This window comes from Callithrix jacchus, chromosome 13 (genome assembly GCF_049354715.1).
Source record: "Callithrix jacchus isolate 240 chromosome 13, calJac240_pri, whole genome shotgun sequence".
Taxonomy (NCBI): Eukaryota; Metazoa; Chordata; class Mammalia; order Primates; family Cebidae; genus Callithrix; species Callithrix jacchus.
The window spans coordinates 64401964-64426811 of NC_133514.1; the positions used below are offsets into that span (position 1 = coordinate 64401964).

Here is a 24848-nt window from a genome sequence, read left to right on the forward strand (position 1 = left end):
CGCCACCACATCTGGCTAATATTTTTGTATTTTTAGTAGAGACAGTGTTTCTCCATGTTGGCCAGGCTGGTCTCAAACTCCTGACCTCAAGTGATCCAACTGCCTTGGCCTTCCAAAATGTTGGGATTACAGGTATGAGCCACTGTGCCCAACCTAATTTTCATTTATTTTAAAATGATATACAATTTCCCTTGTGATGTATTTGATCCATTGGTTATTTAGGAGTGTGTTATTTTTCATAAATTTGTGACTTTCTTAAATTTTGTTCTTTTATTGATTGCTCATTTGAGTTTCTTGAGGTTACAGAATGTATTTTGTATGATTTTAATTTTTTAAGCTTATTGAGGCTTGTTTTATGGCATAACATATGGTCTGTCCTGGCAAATCTCCCTTGTGCCCTTGAAAACAATATATATTTTGCTTTTGTTGGTGAATGTCCTACTGATGTTAGTTAGGCTTCGTTGGTTTACAGTATCATTCAAGTCTTTTATGTCCTTATTGATGTTCTCCCATTATCCTGTTCCTTAGAGCATGCTCTTCAGACTCTCAGAGAGATTTAACAGTCCCTTTTGAGGCTTTTCTGTGTTAACCGATCTAGCTGTTCTGCTGGGGCAGTCAGGAATTTGGAGTCTCTACTCATTTAGAAAAACTCTAATTGGCTTGAGTCTTTCTCTCTTCCACAGCCTGTCTCTGAAATAGCATGTTGTTTTCTGGGCTGAATTATTTTCTTAATCCAAAGAGCTTTCCTTTGGATGTTCCTGGTATTGCGGTACATTCTAGTTTATTAAAAAATAAAAAAAAACTTTCTTTCAGAGAAAAATGCTTTCTCCTACGTATCAGTAAGTTAGTTTGCATGACACTTTTAAAATAACCCATCTAGATAGAGATAAATAGATCTCATTAAAATCTAGCTTTGAGGCCAGGTGCAGTGGCTCACACCTGTAATCCCAGCACTTTGGAAGGCCAAGACAGGTGGATCACTTGAGGTCAGGAGTTTGAGACCAGCCTGACCAACTTGGCAAAACCTCATCTCTACCAAAAAATACAAAAATTAGGTGGGCATGGGGGCATGTGCCTGTAGTACCAGCTAGTTGAGAGGCTGAGGGAGGAGAATTGCTTGAACCCGGGAGGCAGAGGTTGCAGTGAGCCAAGATCGTGTCATGCATTCTAGTCTGGGCAACAGAGTGAGTCCATCTAAAATTAAAAAATAAAAATAAAAATTGTATATATATATATATGGCTTTGAGGGGAACTGTGGAGACTAACTCTACAGTTAACTCTGACTAGGTTAAATGACTACTACTATTTAAGGTAGTAATACTTACAAAGTTGTTTTAAGAATTAACTGAATTAATATATTTAAGGTGCTTAAAGTAGCACCCATCACATAGTAACTTCTAGTGAGTGAGTGTTAAATAAGTAAAAAATAAAACCAGTATACCCAGAAATGAACTTTTTTTTTTTTTTTGCGAGATCTAAGTGTAGAAATGAACTTTTTAAAATGTCAGAATAGTTCAAGGAAAGGACTGAAATTCTATAATCTGCTTTCTCTCAACTCTTGTTGAATTAACGTCCTTCCTGCATATATAAATAGTTGCTAATTTAAACAAACTCTTTCCTTTTAAAGATTCGCCGATTCTTAGTCCAGCTATTTCTGCAATCAATTTAAGTGGAGCTCAGGACCTGACCCGGAATAAGAATGTTGTGAAACCACTGGCTTTATCTTTGCATGTTGTAGGGAAGACTTTTGCTGCAGGTGATGTTTTCCTCAATTATATTTCTTTGATAAATACATAGTCCATAAAAGAATTGTGTGACATTTAATTGACAAATTGATAGAAGAAAACAGAAGCTGCCTCTCTCTTCCAGTTGAAGAGAGAAGTGGGGCTGTCTGTAATAATGTACTAGTATATGAAGCTTTGTGTTTTCTACATTCCAACCAAAAGAGTTATGGAATGACACTTGGTACTTGGAGGTGACAAAACAACTTGGTTCCATTCAACAAATATTTCTTGGGCACCTGTTATAACTAGGAACTGGGAATACAATGATAAATAAGGTTAAATCCCTGACCCCTAACTTCCCTGTAATCTAGGGAGATAGACCTCTGACAAGATATTTTCAGTGTGCAATAGCACATGTAAAAATGTACAGAAGAACACAGAGCAAAGGGTTTTAATCTAACATTGTAGGAGTAATTAAGAATGAGTTCTTGGAGGAGCTTGGTCTTTGACAATGAGGAAACCTTCACTGTACAAAGGAGGAGAGGAAATGCAATTCATATTCAGGGAACAGCAGAAATGATGGTTAAAAGGGAAAGGTGAAAAGCAAGATGATGTATGCAAGGAGGGGAGTAAGTGATAGTTAAGGGAAAATTATAGGTGGTCAGGCTAAAAAATGTGGATTTTACTATATAACTTACAGAGCAAAGAAATGGCATGGTTTGATTTGAACTTGAGCTAGATCATTTTTGCTTCAATGTGTAAGAAGAAGATGAAATAGGAAAACTAGTTGTAGATCATTTCATTCGTCTCAGTGAGAAATGATGAGGTCCTTGGCTAGAGTGGTAATAGGTTGCAGAGGAGAGGACAAGTTAGAGAACTACTCAGGAAGTGAAACCAGCAGGAATTAACTGATTAATGTGAGCCTCAAGGAGAAGAAGGGGTCTCAGTTGACATTCATCCTTCTGGGCTAATGGTGATGCCATCATCTGAGATAGGGATACAGAAGGAAGATCAGGTTCTCCAGTGGGAGATTGGAGTTCAGTTTTGGAAATGCTCAGTTTAAGACTCCCATAAGACATCTATGTAGAGCTGTTCAACAGCCATTTAATTTATCATAGGGAGAATTCAGGACTGATGGTGTAGAGTTGAGTCACCAACATATAGTTAAATTCATCAGTGTAAACAGTATAAGCCAAGAAAAGATGTAGGCTGAGGCAAGCTGTGAACAAAAGACAGGATTATCTGGGCACAGTGGCTCACACCTGTAATCCCATCAATTGGGAGGCCAAGGCAGGATGATCATTTGAGGCCAAGAATTCAAGACCAGCCCAGGTTACAAAGTGAGACATTGTCTCTATAAAAAAATTAAAAAATTAGCCGGGTGTGGTTGTGTGCCCCTGTGGCCCAGCTGCTCGGGAGGCTGAGGTGGGAGGAAGGCTTGAGCCATGAGGTGGGAGGAAGTCAAGGCTGCAGTGAGCCATGTTTCTTCCACTGCATTTCAGCCAGGTGACAGAGCAAGACTCCGTCTCAAAAAAAAAATAAAGATAAGGATGGGTGCAGTGGCTCATGACTGTAATCTCAGCACTTTGGGAGGCCGAGGTGGGCAGATCATGAGGTTAGGAGTTCGAGACCAGTCTGGCCAACATGGTGAAACCCCATCTCTAAATTAGCCGGGCATGATGGCAGGCACCGGTAATCCCAGCTACTTGAGAGGCTGAGGCAGGAGAATTGCTTGAACCCAGGAAGCAGAGGTTGCAGTGAGCTGAGATCATGCCACTGCACTCCAGCCTGGGTGACAGAGTAAGACTCTGTCTCAAAAAAAAAAAAAAAAAAAGAATCCTAGAAAAGTTTAGTTTAGTGTTGTGTGTGTATGTGTATATGTGTGTGCGTGTGTTTCTTTTTCTGAAACAGGGTCTTGCTCTGTCACCCAGCCTGGAGTTACATTGGTGTGATCTCAGCACACTGCAGCCTCAATCTCCCAGGCTCAAGCTATCCTCCCACCTCAGCCTCCCCAGTAGCTAGGACTATAGATAGGCACATGCCACCGTGCCCAGCTAATTTTTCTTTTTTTTTTTTTTTTTTTGTACAGACAGGGTTTAACCATGTTGCCTAAGCTGGTCTCAAACTCCTGATGTCAAGTGATCAGCCAGCCTTGGTCACCCAAAATGCTGGGATTACAGGTGTGACCCATGGCCCCCAGCCAAGTTTAGTGGTAAAGGAGAAGAAATTTTAAGAGAGGTAGAAGAATTAGCATAAAGAGAGCCTATCATTTTTGGAAACTATTCTTTTTTAGTTATTTGTAGAGACAGGGTCTCCCTATGTTGCCCAAGCTGGTCCTGAACTCTGGGGCTCAAGTGATCCTACTGCCTCAGCCTCCCAAATTGCTGGGATTATAGGTGTGTGTCACTGGACCTGGCCATTCTTGGAAACTTTTCAAGAGTTAGGTATCATAATTTACACAGCCCACTTCTGTTCTTACTCTGGTCCAACATTTCTTGCAGGATCTACCTTCTGGTTGGATTATAGACTTTGCACAGTGGAATCAAGTTTTACAGCATTAAAAAAAAATCAATGATGTGATAGATCAGTAATCATCATGGTTACTAATACCATCAGATGAAAGGCTGAACAACTTTATAATGCCAAGGGTTATGCTGACACCTTTTAAACCTACTAATCAATCTTAATATCACAAGAAGAGAGAAAACTGGCTTATCTTCCTCCTGATGCGAAGTACCATATACCACAGTACTTATGAGATACCCTTGCCTAAAAAAAGAACCTGAATTTGATCAAACCTCTGTATCTAACAATTAGTTTATTAGAAATACAGGAGACGAGAATAAGTGACACCACAGGAATATAATCAACAAAATCTAGAAAATGGAAAATTCTGCCAAATTAATTGTAAGAAAGAAAGAAAAGGAAGGGCATCTTATAGATTAAAAGAGGTTTCAGGTTCATATCCACTAAATTCAGTATGTCCATCTTGTTTGAATTCCAATTTGAACAAGCCAACTGTAAAAACAAAAGTAATTCTTTTAAAGGTAATCAAAAGATAGTTAGGGAAAATTTTGAATACCAATGGGATATTTTATGATACTAAGAAATTATTGGCTGTGTGTGGTGGCTCATGCCTGTAATTTCAGCACTTTGGGAGGCCGAGGCGGGGGATCACTTGAACCCAGAAGTTCAAGACCAGCCTAGGCAACATGGCAAAACCCTGTCTCTATAAAAAATTAGAAAACTTAGCCAGGCATGGTGGCACATGCCTGTAGTCCAAGCAGCTTGGCAGGCTGAAGTGGAAGGACCGCCTGAGCCCAAAAGTTAAGAATGCAGTGAGCTGTGTCTGGGTGGTGGAGTGAGACCCTGTCTTAAGAAGAAGTAAGGCTGGGCATGGTGGCTCATGCCTGTAATCCCACCACTTTGGGAGGCTGAAGCAGGGTGATTGCCTGAGGTTAGGAGTTCGCCACCAGCCTGAGCAACACGGTGAAACCCCGTCTCTACTAAAATACAAAAAATTAGCTGGGCATGGTGGCATGTGCCCATAGTCCCAGCTACTCTGGAGACAGAAGAATTGCTTGAAACCAGGAGATGGAGGTTGCAGTGAGCTGAGATTGCACGACTGCACTCCAGTTTGGGTGACAGAGCGAGACTCCGTCTCAAAAAAAAACCAAGAAGAAAAGAATTCATTTTAAAGAGTCTTACTCTTTTAGAAACTCTTACATAAGACCAGTGTGGTGGCTCACACCTGTAATCCCAACACTGTGGGAAGCCAAGGTGGAAGGATCGCTTGAGGCCAGGAGTTCAAGACCAGTCTGGACAACATAGAAAGACCTGTCTCAAAAAAAAAAAAAAACTTGAAAATTAGCCAGGTGTGGCATGCTCCTGTAGTCCCACCTACTTGAGAGGCTGAAACAAGAAGATCGTTCTAGCCTTGGAGTTCAAAGCTTCAGTGAGCTCTGATCCTGTCACTACACTCTAGTCTGGGTGACAGTGAGACCCTGTCTCAAAACAAAAAAAGCAAGACAGGAAATAAAGAAGCACACAAGTATTTATGTACAAAATGATACGGGTTTGCTTCAAAATAATTCACAGCATACATGTATTTATGTGGAGGGGACAGAGATAAGGGTGGTAAGGGTATTGTTAAAGTAAGATGGGCTATATGTGTTGGTAAATGTTGAAATTGGGTGGTAGGTATGTAGATGTTCATTATCCTATTCTCTTTACTTTTCTGTATGTTTGAAACTTTCCATGACACAAAGTTAAGAACATATACATAAGAATTTTTTTCTCTTCCTTCCATCCATCATCTCCAAAGACTTCATTGAAAATGATTCCAGAAGGTCTCTTGGAGTCCTAGGAAATTGTTTCTAGGTGACATTTAATTTTAATGAAGGTCCTCCTCTGACAGTTGCAGTTGGTTTTATATAACTAGACTGAGTCCTATCCATGAGGTTTCTTGGAGTCCTAGAGTGTGAGGTCTATCAGATGGTTGCAGCATCCCAGAAAGAGTGATCCGCCCAGCCACTGTTCTGAGCACTCCTCTCCTTGTGTTCTACAGATGCTGCTAATGGAAACAGTAGCCATGGAGGGAAGGGCAGTGCATCCAGCTCCACTCCAGCCCATCCAGGGAATTACTCTTTGTCACCAAGACCCAGCTATGCATCAGGAGACCAAGGTACAATACCTATCGTAGAGTTTTATAATAGTGCACTTACCTGTGGTTAGAAGTGCTCCAGATTTTGTAATGAATTATCTGGCATCACCCTCTAGAGTGTTTTCTCAGTTTGTCATACAGTGTTTTGAAAGTTTGTAATCGGTGTGAACAGTAATGAGTAAATATCTTGGGATTCTATATGGATGACCTAACTGGGAAACAATGTTAAGACAAGTGTATAAGGAAGTGTCTTGAAAAACCTTGGGTTTAGCTGACTAAAATACAGGATTCAAAGTTATTCTCTGTTGTGTGATCCCAGACAAATCTGAGCTTTCCTTTCTCCTTTTACAAGAAGGGTATAACAATAATGCTTGTGTGCAACCCCACAAGGGTGTGGGTAGAATCAATTGAAATAAGCTACATAAACTTGTGAATCGTAAAACAACATAGAGATTAAGTTAAGTGGCTGTTACTGTGATGTTAGGTTACTAATATGGCTTTTTAAATTATTTATTATTTATTATTTATTTTTTTATTTTTTTAAAAAAAACAGCATTTCATCATGTTGGTCAGGCTGGTCTTGAACTCCCGACCTCAGGTGATCTGCCCACCTTGGCCTCCAAAGTGCTTGGATTATAGGCATGAGCCACCATGCCTGGCCGTAATGTGGCATTTTTTAAAACTTCACCTGTAGAAGAGTGATTTAGACTTTCTGAGCATAGTCAAATTCAAAGTTCTGTGTTACTTTGGCATTCTCTCCTTTCTCCCACACAAGAGTATCTCTTTTTTAATTTTTACTTTTTGTTTGTCTTCAGCTACCATGTTTATTTCTGGGCCACCAAAGAAACGACACCGGGGATGGTATCCTGGATCACCTCTCCCCCAACCTGGCTTAGTTGTACCTGTCCCTACAGTTCGCCCTCTTTCAAGAACGGGTAAGATCTTAACGGAAGATGGATTTTAAGTGTGTTTTTAATAAGCAGAGATATCTTCTACTTCTATTCTTTCCCTGAATTCTTGAAGATGAATTATGTGATAATTCATCCATTGATAGTAGCTAATGTTTTGTACCGATCACATTTGCCTTCCCTACAATGCACAAGATCATTATAACTGACCTGAATGCAACCTTTGGCTTAGTTTTTAACCCATAGCATTAAAAAGCCTTTCATTACACAGGACACAATGCTACCAACCCACCATCATAGGGCATATATGGACTTGTTTTGCTGGTAGTGGTGTTAGATTTTTCCCTGCTGTTATCTGGTTCTTTATGTGACCCATGCTTATTATTTCTGACCTGGATGGTTCAGTCTGTGGCTAGAAACCTGAAAAACCAAAACCAACTGGTTCTCTTTCAGAATACCTAAACTGTAGCCATTCAACATTCACAGTTAAATGTTCAAACATTTGTCTACCTTGCTGTACCAACCACGGGCAATTGTAAATATACTGATTCTAAGACATAAATGAGTTATTTAAATGTTTAAGTTTGTTTAAATAGTTTTAAAGACAACATAGACATCTTACATACACAAATAATTATGCCAATCTGTCACTATGGTTGCTTGTAGATAGTACTGGTTAATGGTGAGTTTATCCTTCTTCACATTTCTCTATACCTTTGAAAATGTATGTAATGAATGGACATATGCCTTTAATAATCTTGGGGGAAAGCTAAAATAACAAACAGGATCCAGAAGATTACATATGGACAAAAGCAACTGGAAGGAAATCCACCAAATGCTCAATAGTAGTTATAGTCACATGATATGATTATAGTTAATTTTTTTCTCCCTTTGTTTTTTCAACTTACTATTTTGTGTAATAAACATAATAAAAAATATAACAAACCATTAGATTTTTAATACTTCTCTATTAAAAGTATTAAAATTCTATTGCTTTCTATTGTATTTCATTTAGTTTTCACATGTCATCTTTCTTGTCAAACTTTTTTCTTTCCAGAGTCCCCTTTATCTGTCCCAGTTCCACAGACCCCACTAACTGGAATTTTACAGCCCCGGCCCATTCCTGCAGGGGAAACTGTAATTGTTCCTGAAAACCTGCTGAGTAACTCAGGAGTTAGACCAGTAATTCTGATAGGTAAGCCAATGGAATTACAAGTTGACTATGTCTTCTGGAATCTAGGAATGTTTTTCCATTTCATTGTTTGTGTTTTTTCATATATTCATGAAGGTATTCATCCATCTATTGATTCTTTCAGCTTTTATTGGTCAGCTCTTTCATGCTATATCAAACATGTGATTAGGAGCTGAGGATAAGGCAAAGTCTTTTGCCCTCTAGGAGCACTGTTTAGTGGGGGAGTCTGACATCCTACGAGCCACTAGGGTTAGTAAATAAGTATTACAAGATATGGGCAATAACCATTACAGCACAGTGACATGTGAGCTTCTTAGAAGTTCACAACCAAGAGCAACCAGAACTCAGAGCTCTGAAAGAGAACTTATCTCTGCCTGGAGGGGTCTGAGAAGACTTCCCAGAGGTGTTGGTTAAGCTGGGTCCTGAAGGTTGGTCAAAGTAGACAAGGTGGGGGAGGGGACATTCCAGTCAAAGGGAGCCAAACTACAGAGAAATGAAACAAGCCAAGTCAGCTGATAGACCCTACTCAAGAGAACCAAGAAGCCCCACAGTTGTAGGTCTGAACCTTAGTATCTTCGAGAAGGCTGAGTCCTTCCAGGTGGTCTACAAGTGGAGGTATAGACATTTAGGGGTCCCTACATTCCAGAACTAACTTAGTGCTTTTCATACCCATGTGAGGAGTCTCCTTGGTTTAGGACTAGCCTAAGCCATAAGGAGATTGCCTGTTCTCCTGTAGGACAAAATGGATAGGGTGTTTAAGTTCTCCACTTTTATTTTTTTTTTGAGACAGAGTTTTGCTCTTCCTGCCCAGGCTGGAGTACAATGGCATGATCTTGGCTCACCAGAACCTCCACCTCCTGGGTTCAAGCGATTCTCCTGTCTCAGCCTCCCAAGTAGCTGAGATTACAAGCATGTACCACCATGCCCAGCTAATTTTGTATTTTTAGTAGAGACAGAGTTTCTCCATGTTGGTCAGGCTGGTCTCAAACTCCCGACCTCAAGTGATCCACCCACCTCGGCCTCCCAAAGTGCTGGGATTACAGGCCTGAGCCCCCATGCCTGGCCTACATCTTTAGGGCATGTTTATATGAGGTGTTATTTGCTTTTTAGGTTGGCCTAATCCTGCCTAATTGGATGGTTTTGCTTGGAGCCCTTTCCTTTACCTGGTGGCTCTATCTGCTAATCCTAGATCTGTAGGTACTGGGGGGATTAAATGCTTAATGGATTAGGAAGCTCTTTTTGAACATTACCATAGTGCCACTAAGCTTTGGAAAGATGCATAGAACATGGGGACCCTTTGGTCCTTCGGTGTCTGCCTTTTAGTAAATCTCACAGAGGGACTATCCTCTCTATCAACCACAAAAACAGGGTACATTTTGGACATATTTTATCCTACCTACTGTAAAACAATTTGATATTATTTACTGACATTTAGGAAGACAGCCTCACAAAAATAGCTAAGATAACAAAAGAAGCAGGGATCTCCAAGTACCTGAAACTAGTAGAATCTTGCTGTTAATCAATTAATTTAGCTGAAATTTTTTTAAAAGAAAATCTCAGGAATATCTCCAGGTGGATCATGTCAGGAAAAAGAAAAAGAAATCTTAGAAAGTGAAACATGTATTGTTGTTTGTTTCTGTTTTTTGTTATTTGTTTATTTTTTGAGACATTCTCACTCTGTCACTCAGGCTTGTAGTCCAGTGACACAATCTCGGTCCACTGCAGCCTCCATCTCCTGGGTTTAAGGGATTCTCCTGCCTCCTGAGTAGCTGAGATTACAAGCATGCACCACTATGCTTGACTTATTGTTGTATTTTTAGTAGAGACAGGGTTTTGTCATGTTGGCCAGGCTGGTCTCAAACTCCTGACCTCAAGCAATCCGCCTACCTCAGTCTCCCAAAGTGCTGGAATTATAGGCATGAGCCATCTCGCCTGGCTGGCTTTTTTTTTTTTTTTTTTTTTTTGAGATGGAGTTTCACTCTGTTGCTCAAGCTGGAGTGCAGTGACACAATCTTGGCTCACTGCAACCTCCACCTCCTGGGTTCAAGCAATTCTCCTGCCTCAGTCCTATGTAGCTGTGTGCCATCATGCCTGGTTAATTTTTGTATGTTTAGTAGAGACGATGAGGTTTTGCCATGTTGGCCAGGCTGGTCTTGAACTCCTGACCTCAGGTGATCTGCCGCCTCAGACTCACAAAGTGCTAGGATTATAGGTGTGAACCACCGTGCCCAGCTGCATTGCCATTTGTTTGTTTTATGATTTCTTATCTGAAAATAAACTTGATCAGGGACTTTATGAGAATTTTTTTTTTTTTTTGATGGAGTCTCACTCTGTTGCCAAGGCTGGAGTGCAATGGCATGATCTCTGCTCACTGCAACCTCCCGCTCCCAGGTTCAAGCGATTCTCCTGCCTCAGCCTCCTGAATAGCTGGGATTACAGGTTTGCATGCCACCATGCCTGGCTAATTTTTGTATTTTTAGTAGAGACAGAATTTCACCATGTTGGTAAGGATGGTCTCAAACACCTAATCTCATGATCTGCCTGCCTTGGCCTCCCAAAGTGCTGGGATTACAGGCATGAGCCACCGCTCCTGGCCTCAGAAATATTTTATCATTGCAATTTTAGAAAGGATACAGAAATGTTTTGCAAACTCATCAATCTTCTAGCAAAATATTAACATGTCCTTTCCATGAGAAACAGAGATAATATGAGTACAGTTGTCCTTTAGTATCCCTGGGAGATTGATTCCATGCCCTGTCCCATATCAAATCAAATATCCTAAAGTCCCTCATATAAAATGGCACAGTATTTGCATATAACCTATGCATATCCTCACATATACTTTAAACCACCTCTCCATTGCTTATAATATTAATACAGTGCTTACACATCACATCATTCACGTAGATTCAATGTAGTACTCAGCCCACAGCAAATGCAAGTTTTACTTTTTGGAACTTTGTGGAATTTTTTCCCCCTATTTCAGTCCACAGTTGATTGAACATGGAACCCACAGATAGAGAAGGCCAACTGTATTTTGTTTCCTGTTCATTTAATTTAACATAAGGATAGACTTTGGAGCATCCAAGCAAATTCACTAGGATTTATATATTTGAATGATTTGTTTGGTCGCTATCTGAGAGGGCAGGGAATTTTGTTAAGCATCTTTGATCCTAGTTGAGCAAGCGTACCTGGTTGGAACATAAAAAGAAATGTTGAACTGTATTTACCTGCTTCTTATTGGGACAGGCTATGGCACTTTACCCTATTTCTATGGAAATGTTAGTGACATTGTTGTGAGTCCTCTGCTGGTGAATTGCTACAAGATTCCACAGTTGGAAAACAAAAATTTAGAACAATTAGGGTTGACTGGCAGCCAATATCTGAGTGTGGAAAACATGATTCTTCTGACAATACAGTATCTTGTGCGGCTGGGTAAGTCATTTTCCATAATCATTTGCTGGTGACTATTTTTGAGGTTTTTTGTGATGCACTTTTTCTTTCTTTCTCACATTTATCCTCCTATCTCTTATTTTTCTTATAATGTTCTTTCCCTTCAACCCCGTTCTCTGTAACGTTTTTCCCTTTCCTCTCCTCCATTTCTTTTCTACTTCTTTCCTTTCCTCCTTGCTTCTTTGGGTCCTGGAGGAGATGAATTGCACCACCTAGTGTCTGGTCTCATGATGCCACAAAGTAGTTAAGGTAGGCAGAACCTTAAAGGGTTATGCCTTGAGCATTCCTTCCCTGGGGAGCTTGGCCAGGCCACCTTTCTGAAAGTGCAACTACCATCTAGAATGCAAACATAACCATTATCTTAAACAATTATTTTCCAGTTTTCCACTTAGCCTTTTTGTCCTGTTTATCCATTGCCCCTACATCTATTTTTTTTTTTTCCTTCTCCAGCTACACCCACTTGATGGAGTCCCATTGTTGAGGTCATAACTGTGGACCTCCCTGGAAGGTCCTCTAAGCTATAGGGCAAGGGGGATATGTAAGTCATGAACCCTTCACTTCCTCTATCTGATATGTCCTCCTAAGCCTCACAGTGGGTGTATGCAGGTGCCCTGACAATATTAGAGTGGTTCAGAAGCATTTACATAGAAATGTCCTTTATTTTGCAAATGGCAATAGGCCATCTATATGCAGCCTACTTATACACTCATTCGGTACTTCAAGCCACTGATTTACTTAGAAAAATATTCGCAATGTAAAATTACACATAAAATATTTGTATGCGCTCTTGTGAATTTTTTTAATTTTAGAAAATACTTCAGTGTTATGAAATAATAAAAAGATTGGGCTAAACAATTTTAAAAGCAGAAATAAGCTTTATTAGGGCATATTCAGCCTTTGGTGCATTAGCTAGCAGTTTTGGCTAGAACTCTTTGTGCCCTGAGAGGCTGCCTTGATGTGGGCTCTGCTTTGACATGGCCTTTTGAAATTTGCAAGGCATCAGTTTCCCATTGAGAGCTACTTTCATGGTAAACCTAGGACTTGCTAATGATGCTTATTGAAAGGTAATACAATTATAAAACTCACCTGGGTCCAAAGCTAATTTGATGACATAATTTTAATTGCTACATACTGAAATTAGATGTGAACTGTGTTCTAAGATCTAAAGGCAACTTCTAAATGCACCCAAAATTAGTAAACTCAGGCTTCAGAGAGTGATGATATTATAGCCAACCAAGCAAATCACCATAGCACTCTTTTTCAGTTTTGTTGTTGTTTTTTTGAGACCAAGTCTCACTCTGTTCCCAGGCTGGAGTGCAGTGGCATGATCTCAACACACTGCAACCTCCACCTCCTGGGTTCAAGCAATTCTCCTGCCTCAGCCTCCCGAGTAGCTGGGACTACAGGCACGTGCCACCATGCCCAGATAATTTTTGTATTTTTAGTAGAGATGGGGTTTCACCATGTTAACCAGGATGGTCTCAATCTCTTGACCTCATGATCCACCTGCCTCGGCCTCTCAAAGTGCTGGGATTACAAGCGTGAGCCACCGCGCCTGGCCTAATTTTCGTATTTTTTAGTAGAGACGGGTTTTTACCATGTTGGCCAGGTTGGTCTCAAAACTCCTGACCTCAGGTGATCCACCCACCTTGGCCTTCCAAAGTGCTAGGATTAAAAGTGTGAGCCACTACACCCAGCCTCTTTTTCAATCTTAATAGCAATTTTCAAAATCAGAGTCCAATTTACTGAAATGAACCAAGTGGTCAAAATAAGATATCTCTCCTTATGTTACTAAATGGTCTTATCTTTTGTTAAAAAAAAAAAAAAGAAAAGAAAAAGAAAAAAATTTAGTTTAATTACACACATTCTTCTCTGCCCTGCAGGATCAATTCTCTCCAGAATTTGACTTCCAGTCAGTCAATTAGGCCTCTCAATATACATGAATAACATTGCTCTTTTAAAATTTAAGCTTTGTAAATTGAGACGTCTCTGTCCCTCAACAATTGTCTGGAGTCCTTAAAAAAAATTTTTTTTTTGCTCTGGAGGTTTCAAGAAGGCAAACAAGAATAGTTTCACCTATGCATGCCATAGATTATAGACATATTTTAAAAATGTAAACTTCTAAAAGGACAGTTTCAATACTTTAGCGGATCAGTTGCTTAGAGGTAACAGAAAAGAAGAAAAGCAAGATTCTTCAGAAGGAACATATCATCTTCACTACAGTCACTTTAAAAAAATCTCAGTTATTTCACAATCTGAAAATCTTTTGAAGTAGATAATGAAATCAGCAAATCCAGAGATTCTTGGAGGGCTCTGAGTCTGTTTAAACCTTGACTTTTCCTATTAAGGTAGTTCTGCCTGAAAAACCATTAAAACTGATACCTCGACTAACCTGAGTTATTGGAGATCAGCACTTGAAGGAAAAGATTAGTGTTATCGAGCTTGCAAAAGTGGAGAAAAGATGCCTGCAATGAAATTGTAAAGGGTGAGGATGAGGCACAGGGTGTGGTGGCTTACACTTGTAATCCCAGCAATTTGGGAGGCTGAAGCAGGAGGATCACTTCAACCTAGGAGTTCAAAGCTGCAATGAGCTATGCTTGTGCCACTGCACTCCAGCCTAGCAGACAGAGTGAGACCTTGTCTCTAATTAAAGTAAAAATAAAAAAGGCTGAGGATGGAAAAGTGATAGTTGATTTTTGGAAGCAAGACATTTTACTCTTAAGAAGTCCCTTATCTCATTAAACTTTAATATCTTTCCCCCACTTCTTCATTCCTAATGGTACCTCAGTCAAAACTCTATAAAAGTGAGTTTTAAGGCAACAAGGGATGTTGTGAACATGTTTGGTAAATTTATTTTCCCAGAATGCCTTTGTATTTTGAATTATGCTTCCTGGTAGAAAATGTTACTCAGTCCTGAAGTGAGTCTTATGGACTATTAACCAGGTCCCTGAACTTTCAGGTGGTTAATAAAAGACAGTAGGGAATTGGAGACGGCCAGGGCCATCTGCCTTTCAGCTGTCATGTTCTGGTGGAGGAAAGCTTTAAATAGATGACCAGCTTCTACCCACTTTGAGCTCACCTAGTGACAATTAACCATGATGCCAATTTAATAAAGCTGAATGAAGATCAGGCAACTTGGAGGTTCCTAGGTGATTTTGTTTAAGAAACATCCCTCCACATTCTCAGGAAGTGATTGAGAAGGACAGAAGAGGCCAGGGTCAGTGGCTCACACCTGTAATCCCAACACTTTGGGAGGCTGAGTAGGGTGGATACTACAGGTCAGGAGTTTGAGAGCATCCTGGCCAATATGGTGAAACCCTATCTGTACCAAAAATACAAAAATTAGCTGGGCATGTTGGCATATAGTTTTAATCCCAGATACTCCAAAGGCTGAGGCAGGAGAATTGCTAGAGCCCAGGTGGTGGAGGTTGCAGTGAGCCAAGATTGTGCCACTGCACTCCAGCCCTAGGGTGACAGGGAAACTGTCTCAAAAAAGAAGCGGCATAGAAGAATCACAGACATAATACAATGTATACATTACCATTTTCTTGTTCTGTTTCCATGTATAAAGGAAAAAAATCTGTTTATGAGAATTCCGCTCTCCTACCTCTCCCTGGCCTCCAACCAATCATGGAAAAACTATTTTCTCCAGTTATTTATTTATTTTTTTTGACGAGTCTACTCTGTTGCCCAGGCTGAAGTGCAGTGGTGCGATCTCGGCTCACTGCAACCTCCGCCTCCCAGGTTCAAGCAATTCTCCTGCCTCAGCCTCCTGAGTAGCTGGGACTATAGGTGTGTACCACCGCCCCTGGCTAATTTTTCATATTTTTAACAGAGTCAGGATTTCACCGTGTTAGCCAGGATGGTCTTGATCTCCTGACTTTGTGATCTGCCTGCTTTGCCTCCCAAAGTGCTGGGATTATAGGTGTGAGGCACCGTGCTCAGACTTTTTTTTTTTCTCTGAGATGGAGTCTCACTCTGTCACCCAGGCTGGAGTGCAGTGGTGCCATCTTGGCTCACTGCAACCGCTGCTTCCGGGTTCAAGCAATTCTCTTGCCTCAGCCTCCTGAGTAGCTGGGATTACAGGCATGCACCACCATGCCTGGCTAATTTTTGTATTTTTATTAGAGACAAGGTTTAACCATGTTGGTCAGCCTGGTGTCGAGCTCCTCACCGTGTGATCTGCCCACCTTGGCCTCCCAAAGTGATGGGATTACAGGCATAAACCACCATGCCCGGCCTAAAATTGTTTGTTTTTATAATGTATAAGATTTTATTTAATTTTCTGTGTCTAAAAAGCATTACTAAACACCTCATTTTCTTACTTTCCCAGAAAAGATGGGAAGGGCCAGAGAGGCCACTTAGATCCGTATTAGGGGAAGGAATGGTTCTGACTCACTTACGGGGCCTCCTTCTCATGCAGAAGTCCAGCTGATCACCCCTTTGTTCTTCCTCAAGGAACTTTTAGCCCTGGGTTCTGGGGCTGTTGCTTGGTCTCAAATCACAGGCACTGAGGAGTCTGAGCTGGTTTATGGGGAGCCTGAGTTTCAAATCTTGGGTTCACAAAGCAAAATAAATGATTGAATAGAGGGAGTAACTATACTCTCACTGCTTTCGATTTAAACTAAATGTTGAAATTTTAGTTCATTTGTGTCACTTGGATACCAAACATTGACTTGCTTATTTTGTTCTAAAGATTGGTTGAGTTTCTAAAGAGAATAAGAAACAAAATCCCCCTGCTTCCAGGAGCCACAGTTCAGCACTATAAGCTTAGCCCTAACTGGCAGCAGAAGAGTGCCAAATGGCATATTTAACAATCCAGAATGCTGGGGAGAAACTAGGTCATGAAAGCATTCTCTATCTGGCAAAAGTGTGAGGCTGCCTCAAATATAACTTGAAAGTGAAAAATAATTAAACTTCATTTTCTGATGCACAGTATTCTCAAAATTAAGCATAGAGGCAATACATTAAAATGTTTTTCAAAATGCCTATGAATAAAACTTAAAATTGTGTAACCAAACTTAAAATTGGTTATACACCAGTAGGTTGGCTTCTTTTTTTATTAGGCCTCAACAATTTCCATAATGCTAAGCTTAATAGGTCAAGAAATACGCCATGTGCAAGGACCAGCTCTCAGGGCATACAGTGGAATTAATGGTTTCTCTTAGTACATTCTCTTTTAAAGACATCAGGAATGCAATAAAGAAGAACAGAAGCTTGATGTTTTTTAAAAAATTGAGGCAGAAAGAAAAATAATTTCACAGCAGGAAATGATTAGTAATGACTCTGTACTTGTGACCACTCCAAGAACAAGAGGTTATTTTCTAGTTGGAGTATGTATGAAGGGCTGAGGACTGCAGGATGGCGTGTGGGTGTGTGTCTCTCTCCTACCTGTGATTCTTTAAATTGCAGTTGTAATTCTCTTCAATATAGGTCCTGATCAGATACCTCTCAGGGAAGAATTTGAGCAAATTATGCTGAAAGCTATGCAAGAATTTACTCTGAGAGAAAGAGCCCTGCAGTTAGGTGCTCAGTGTGTCCCTGTGTCACCAGGACAACTCCCCTGGCTTGCTAGATTAATTGCCAGCGTATCTCAAGACTTGGTTCATGTGATTGTGACCCAGAACTCTTTGGCGGAGGGTATTTCAGAGACTCTCAGGACTCTCAGTGAAGTGAGACACTATCAAAGGCTTCCAGATTATGTGGTGGCAATTTGTGCATCGAAAATCAGAGGAAATGAATTTTGTGTGGTAGTGTTAGGTGAGTAATTTTTTTGTTGTTGTTTTTTGTTTAATCAATTCATTCAAACATTTGTCCATTTGAAAATGTGTATTGTGTGTTTCAGGCATCCACATAATCAACCTCTGAATAATTGCTCCAGTTTGGGCTCATCCTCCTAATTTTAACCTTTCCTTTCCTGCTCAGATGAGGTTTTTGTAGCCCTCAGTTTGGCTGGCGCCCCTGTCAGCTGATTGTGGGAGCATTATTTCAAAGCTCTCCCTAGTAACAGATACCCCTGTCTTATATAACTGCTGTCCTTTAAAGGTTTTGGAAATGTTACCACTCCAGCATGTGATAAAGCTAGTGCCACAGGTGGCCTAAGCCAGTTAATCAAATTTGCCAGAAGAGTAGCTCATATATTCTGCTTCTCACTGAAGAGTCTATTTAATATTGTAACATTGATCCTAAATAAAAGATTCAGAAAGTTGGTACACTACAAAATTGAGGGGTGGGAGGGGATTTTTTCCCCCCTGCTGTACAGATTTTCTATCAGGCACCCTCCTGGGTAGCCATTTGAATTACATTTTACTTCTCTTCTCTCTGTACTGAATGGCTCCCACCTTTTCTGAGCAAAGAAGCTAAGAAAGCCCCCTCACTTTGGCAAAACCCGTCTGCCCATCTTTCTGTGCTACATGTATTTCCAGAAAGCTTCATCAGTGTGATACATTAATATTTTTTCATTTTTATTTGTAAAAAACATGTTTATATTTTTAAGGCAAATATTCATTATAACTATGCAAGCACAATCTTTATAAGATTTTCATACTCTTCCCTAGTCTTTTTTTCCCCTATGTTCTCCACCCCTGGGCATCTATTCAATTGGCAAGCCCTGGGGCAGCCATGGTGTTGCCCACAGCCCCTGGGCGGGACAGGGACCTTCCTTAGTCATTAAACACAAGCATGTGTATATTTTCAGGTACAAACATAAGGTACATCATTTTTTTTCCTTGATTTTCTTGTATTATAAACATTGCTGTTTCTGTCTAGGGTCAGACTTGATACTTCGAATGCTGTATAATTGTCCACACCTTTTGATGTGTCATATTTTCTTAACCCAAGTCCCCAGAGTGACATCCTTTGATTGTTCCCAATTGTTGCCGTAAGTAATGTTCCAGCAACCTTTGTTCTGTTGATGAGTCATCTCTTCTCTCCATTCTGCAGGTCCGCACCAGTCTCGAGCTCTGGCAGAGAGCATGCTCACTACAAGTGAGTTTTTGAAAGAAATTAGTTATGAGCTTATCACAGGAAAGGTCAGTTTCCTGGCATCACATTTCAAAACCACATCATTAGGTGAGTGGTTGTGAGATTTGGCAACAATGCCAGCCCCTGGTTGTGTGATTTTCTGAATTTAAATCTTAACCTGTCAAGGAGATGAGTGTGGAGCCCAAGCTTGCCAGCTGATCTTTCATTTGAAATGGTTTATCCTAAGTATTTTGTCACTAACACCACAGAAGCAGTAAGGGGGTCTAGAGGAAGGCACATTGGTACTGGATTCAAAAGTCTCAGCTTAGCCATGACCTTATTGAGTGACTTTGGGCAAGTTTCTCTCTCCCTGGAACTCGGTTTGTTCGTTTGTTCCTTCCTTCCCTTTCTTTTCTTTCCTTGCTTCCTTTTTTTTTTTTTTTTTTTTTTTTTTTTGACAGGGTCTTGCTCTGTCACCCAGACTGGAGCACAGTGTGGCATGATCATAGCTTACTGCTTGACACCGGCCCCCTCTACTGGCTTAAGTGATCCTCCCACCTCAGCCTCCCAAGTCGCTGGGACTACAGACATGTGCCACCATCCCTGGCTAATTTTAAAATTTTTTGCACAGACAGGGTCTCCCTTTGTTGCCCAAACTGGACTCCAGCTCCTGGCCTCAGGCGATCCTCCTGTGCCTTGGCCTTGCAAAGTACTGGGATTACAGGGGTGAGCCGCTGCACCCAGCCTGGAACTCAGTTTTCTAATTCCATTCTGCCTGCTTTTGAGTATTAGAAAGGTCAAGAGAGATACAACATGTGAAAGCATGTAAATTGTAAGCACTATATCAATGAGAGTAGTTCTTGTTATAGAGACACCGCTATATTACAAAAGTGGCTAAGTGTAAAGGCTGATATGAATTGCTGGCTGACCAACAAATCTACTGAGAACAGCCTAACTCCCCAACTCGGAGACAGATAAAAACAAAACAAACATATCCTTCCTTGAAACCTTCTTATTGCTACTTTATTTTGTAACAGGAGATGACCTAGACAAGCTGTTGGAAAAAATGCAACAAAGAAGAGGAGACAGTGTGGTTATCCCTTTCAATGGAGACCTTAATGAATGCGTGTCACCTCAGGAGGCTGCTGCTATGATGCCCACACAAAACCTGGGTAATGTCATCTCAGACCAAGAGGAGGAAGTTAGTCCTTAGGACAGACATTATAAAAACCAAGTCATTCTGAGGGTTTTGAGGATTCTTCAATTCACAGACCACAACAGCCTTTTCCTGATTGTCTACATGATAAACCTGGTTCAAATTAAAAATGCTTTCCCATGTGGCCTGGATCAAAGGCCTTGTTCCTAGTAAAAGTCTTCTGGAATGAAAATCAAAGACTTTATCTTAAGCACTCTCTCTTTTTTCTCTGAAAGATTCCAGGACATTGGTGCATCTTCCTTAGCTCCACCATCTGCGCCCAGAGGATTTCAAAAAACTGCCTGAAAGAGTCAGACTACAGGCAGTACAGGGCCCCCAGCTCCTGCTCCTTCACTTACTCTCTGACCTGTAAAACACACTCTTTCTCAGGGATAGTGAGGCTTTCCTGGGAGACAGAGCAGTGCTACCAGCATGTCATCTGCCCTACAACAAGCTTCACGGGCTCAAAGGGGAACTGTCAGGGATAAGGAGTCTGGTTGTTAGACTAAATTCATTTGGGTTTTAATCCTTCCCCAGTTCACTGATTGACAGGAATGGCATAGGACAGGACAGAAAAAAGAACAGGAGAAAGGATAGATGGGAAACAGACCCATGTAAGCTGCTGCTGACAGCCCCTTGGCCCCCACTTGATAGGAATGCATCATTTATATATTAGGTTTGTCTCAGGCAATAAAAGCGCATGGCTTGGCAGTCAGCTTTGTTGTAAAAACAAATGCAAATACAGACAATGTTTTGACTTCTCAATGGTATTTGCTAATAAAGTGATCATCCAGATGATCTGAAATGTGTTTATATTAACTGTTTTGAATTGTTAACACATTTAGAATTTAAACATTCTCATCCCAAGTACATTCTTGGTTCCCTGTTTAAAAAACATTTTTTAAAGACATATTTATATTTTCTCAAGCTTCAAAACTTGCTAAGTAAAATTCTACAAAGTTATATGTATATTTAGTCCCCACCCATCCAATCTGTGAAATGAAGGAAATAACAGCCTATATGAAAAGACAGATGTATTTTGATTAGTAGTCTGTGGTACAAAGACTATTTGGGCTTCTACTACAAGTTCCAGCTTTGGGCTTTTCCAGTGGGTTCTCTTAACCACTAGGGAGACTGTACGTATAAATCTCCACTTGCTGTCAGTGTCCATGATAACTGGGATATGTTGACGACTGTCTTTGCCTCAGCTGCATTTGATTTTAGAAAACATTAATTAGCATGGGTTAATTAAGCCCTGTTGCAGTTAAATTGCCACATGGGTTCCTGATAAAAAGCGGTGCTTTATAGAAGCATTGGATGTTGCCTGCTCACCTATTTAGCTGACTAAACTTGTTTCATAGTGTGTGTGGATGCTATTGCACATATAAGAAAGATTGATTGCTTGATATACTTGCAATAAAAAGTTACTGACCTGCTAGAGTATCTGGGCAATGTTTTTGTAATACGTCACCTGCTGAGTGGCCAGCTGGCTATGTCATGAGTCAGGTGTCTTAGATAGTCCAGCCATCAGCCTGGAGCTGGCCACAACCACCTAGACCTGCCAGGTCACAGCACTGGCAAAGTGGAATTGAGTGGGAAGAAAGGTGAAAGTCGTGTTTCCATGACCCATGTTATGTAGTTGCTGGGAAGGGAATTTCCAACCATATTGCAGCCGACTTGCTGAAGAGGAAATGTTTACTGCAGTGCTATCCAGAAAAGCTCAAAGGAACTCAGCATCATGATCATTACAGCTAGGGTCGGAGCTAGGGCACTGGCCTGTGCTGATATTCCTAAAGAAAACTGGAAACACTTCCTTTTCCATAGCTGAGTCCCAGCACCAGCTCCGAGAGTGTAGTCTGTCTCCTCCACTTCTGGTTGGGATAGGGGGTGTTGAATTAGGCATTTGTGAGATAACCAAGCAATGTTAAAATAATACATTTGCAAAACTGCCACATCCACTCCTGAGCACATCCTTTCATCCACGTTTCAGGGAAAATAGGCAAATCTATTAAAACTCAATAGAGAGTGCAAATAGCAGGTGAGAATTCTTAGTGAGGTAGCGTTACATTACCATGTGTGTGGTATATGTCCTCATAGAGATTCACAGTGGCCATTATGGAAGTAAATTAACCTTGTTCTTATGACTTCTTTTTAAATTTTAGATTTAGATAGCGAAAACTTCCAAATTTATCAACCGCAGCTAACAGTTGCCAGAAAACTCTTATCCCAGGTGTGTGCTATAGCAGACAGTGGCAGCCAGAGCCTGGACCTCGGTCACTTCAGCAAAGTAGACTTCATCATCATTGTCCCCAGGTCGGAGGTGTTGGTGCAGCAAACTCTTCAACGGATTCGACAATCAGGTAAGAGTGAACTTTCAAAGAGGAGCCCACCCAGATCCAGCTTCAGATCCCCTCTGCCTCTATTGTTTGCTTAATCCAAACATTTATAGGATGCTTAAAACCTTCTTCAGCAATAAAATCATAAAAGCGGTAGGACTCGGTGACTCATGCCTGTAGTCCTAGCACATTGGGAGGCCGAGACAGGAGGATCTCTCGAGGTCAGGAGCTTGACACTAGCCTGGCCAACATGATGAAACCTCGTCTCTACTAAAAATACAAAAATTAGCCAGGCATGGTAGTAGATGCCTAATTTCAGCTACCTGGGAGGCTGAGGCAGGAGAATTGCTTGAACCCTGGAGGCGGAGGTTGCAGTGAACTGAGATCATGCCATTGTACTCCAGCCTGGGTGACAGAGTGAGACTCCATCTCAAAAAATAATAATAATCATAATCATAAAAGCACTTTGTTAGCCGGGCGAGGTAGTTCATGCCTGTAATCCCAGCACTTTGGGAGGCCAAGGTGGGCGGATCACTAGATCAAGAGATCAAGACCATCCTGGTCAACATGGTGAAACCCCATCTCTACTAAAAAATATAAAAATTAGATGATGGCATGCACCTGTATTCTCAGCTACTGGGGAGGCTGAGGCAGTAGAATTGCTTGAACTTGGGTGGCAGAGGTTGCAGTGAGCCGAGATCGCACCACTGTACTACAGCCTGGTGCCTGGCAACAGAGCAAGACTCTGTCTCAAAAAAAAGCACTTTGTTATTTTGAGTTTGTCTGAAGTTTTCCCTCAAAGTACTCCTTTTTCCCTCAAGGTCAAGGGTAAATTGATGTGCATGTTTGCCAGATACTGTTAAGTCCATGATGTAATCTGTGGCACTAGAATCTGGTCAGTTATTGAGGAAGAGAAATTTTCTCAAGGCAAGGATGGCCCTCAGCCTCCCGAAGTGCTGGGATTACAGGCATAAGCCACTGTGCCCATCTTTTTGTTGTTGTTGTTGTTGTTGGAGTCTCTCTCTCTCTGTCACCCAAGTTGGAGTACAGTGGCGCAATCCTGGCTCACTGCAACCTCCACCTCCCTGATTCAAGCAATTCTCTTGCCTCAGCCTCTCTCAAATAGCTGGGATTACAGGTGTGTGCCACCATGCCCAGCAATTTTTGTATTTTTAGTAGAGACAGGGTTTCACTATATTGGCCAGGATGGTCTCAAACTGTGACCTCAAGTGATCCACCAGCCTCAGCCTCCAAAAGTCCTGGGATTATAGGCATGAGCCACGTCACCCAGCCTGGATTCAGCATTTCTAATAAGCTTCTAGGGATGCGAGTGTCAGATGACCACACTTTGAGTAGCATGGCTCAATAAGAAATCTTGCTTGATTGTACATTTTAAAATAACTAAAAGAGTATTATAATTGGATTGTTTATTACACAAAGGATAAATAAATGCTTGAGGGGATGGATACCCCATTTACCCTGATGTGATTATTACATATTCTATGCCTGTATCAAACTTTCTCATATACTCCATAAATACATACTCTTACTATGTACTTACAAAAATTTAAAATTAAAAATTAAAAAGAGAAATTTTGCATTAGTTCCCAAGGCCAAATGAGCTGACGGAAAGTACATTTTTCCCTGTTTCTATCTCTTTAACCCCTGTGACTGACGTGAACTTTTGTCCACATCTTCTGGAGGTTCAAGTGTGTGGTTGACAGTGCAGTCTTCTATTTAGCTTCTCGGTTTCAGAATGACAAGCTACAAAATGACTTGTTGGAAATACTGACCTGTAGGTGATGAGCTGGAAAAGGTCAAATACCTTCTCTCCCAGCTTTCCCAGAAACCAAAGTAGCTCTCTCTCTCAGCTACTGGCTGTTTCTACATTTCTTTTTCCTGCCCCTTCTCCAATATGGGGAGTGGATGGGTGTCGGTCATACCAAGTGGTAGCCAGATTTTTTGTTATTTCGTATGGAATTTTTTTTTACCTTTCATAACATGGAGGAAGTGTCTTGTCTTTTAGGTATTTTACTTGTACCAGTTGGCATTTGTGGCCTCCCTGAGTTTGTGATCTGATATCCCAAATTGTGCTTGAGCAAACATATCTTGGCACCTGTTTGAAGTGATGAAATCATCTGCAGAGCCTTTTCCTGAAATAACCTCCCAGTGACCCACACTTTCACCTTTCCTAATAAATGCAGCTCCTAAATAAAGCCTTGCATTTTTAACAGATGAAGAAATTGTACAAGTCCTTTCCTTTCTCTTCTCAGTGCCCTCAGATTATTCTAAAGTGAATATTTTAAGATTGTCATCTCTCAAAAAGGTACCAGAATGTGACCAATTATATAAGCTTAGAAGCCAGAAAAAAAATCAATGTAATAGACAGGTTTGTCAGACTCAAAGCAAAGCAT

General features: G+C 40.9%; 1 protein-coding gene across 25 annotated transcripts in view; it reads left to right on the forward strand.

The window, feature by feature from the left end:
• The window catches only part of GREB1L (GREB1 like retinoic acid receptor coactivator), a 334722-nt gene that overhangs the window by 237406 nt on the left and 72468 nt on the right, over window positions 1-24848 (forward strand). For 20 of the 25 annotated variants that reach the window (XM_054244041.2, XM_078347854.1, XM_078347858.1 and 17 more), the window contains 9 exons: window positions 1628-1756; window positions 6292-6408; window positions 7203-7322; window positions 8353-8490; window positions 11737-11922; window positions 17374-17700; window positions 18883-19011; window positions 19941-20075; window positions 22261-22458. In XM_054244041.2, the coding sequence (XP_054100016.2) occupies window positions 1628-1756; window positions 6292-6408; window positions 7203-7322; window positions 8353-8490; window positions 11737-11922; window positions 17374-17700; window positions 18883-19011; window positions 19941-20075; window positions 22261-22458 (1479 nt within the window). The remainder of the gene's footprint in view (window positions 1-1627; window positions 1757-6291; window positions 6409-7202; window positions 7323-8352; window positions 8491-11736; window positions 11923-17373; window positions 17701-18882; window positions 19012-19940; window positions 20076-22260; window positions 22459-24848) is intronic. The other 5 variants (XM_078347863.1, XM_078347861.1, XM_078347860.1 and 2 more) reach the window with 1 other exon arrangement.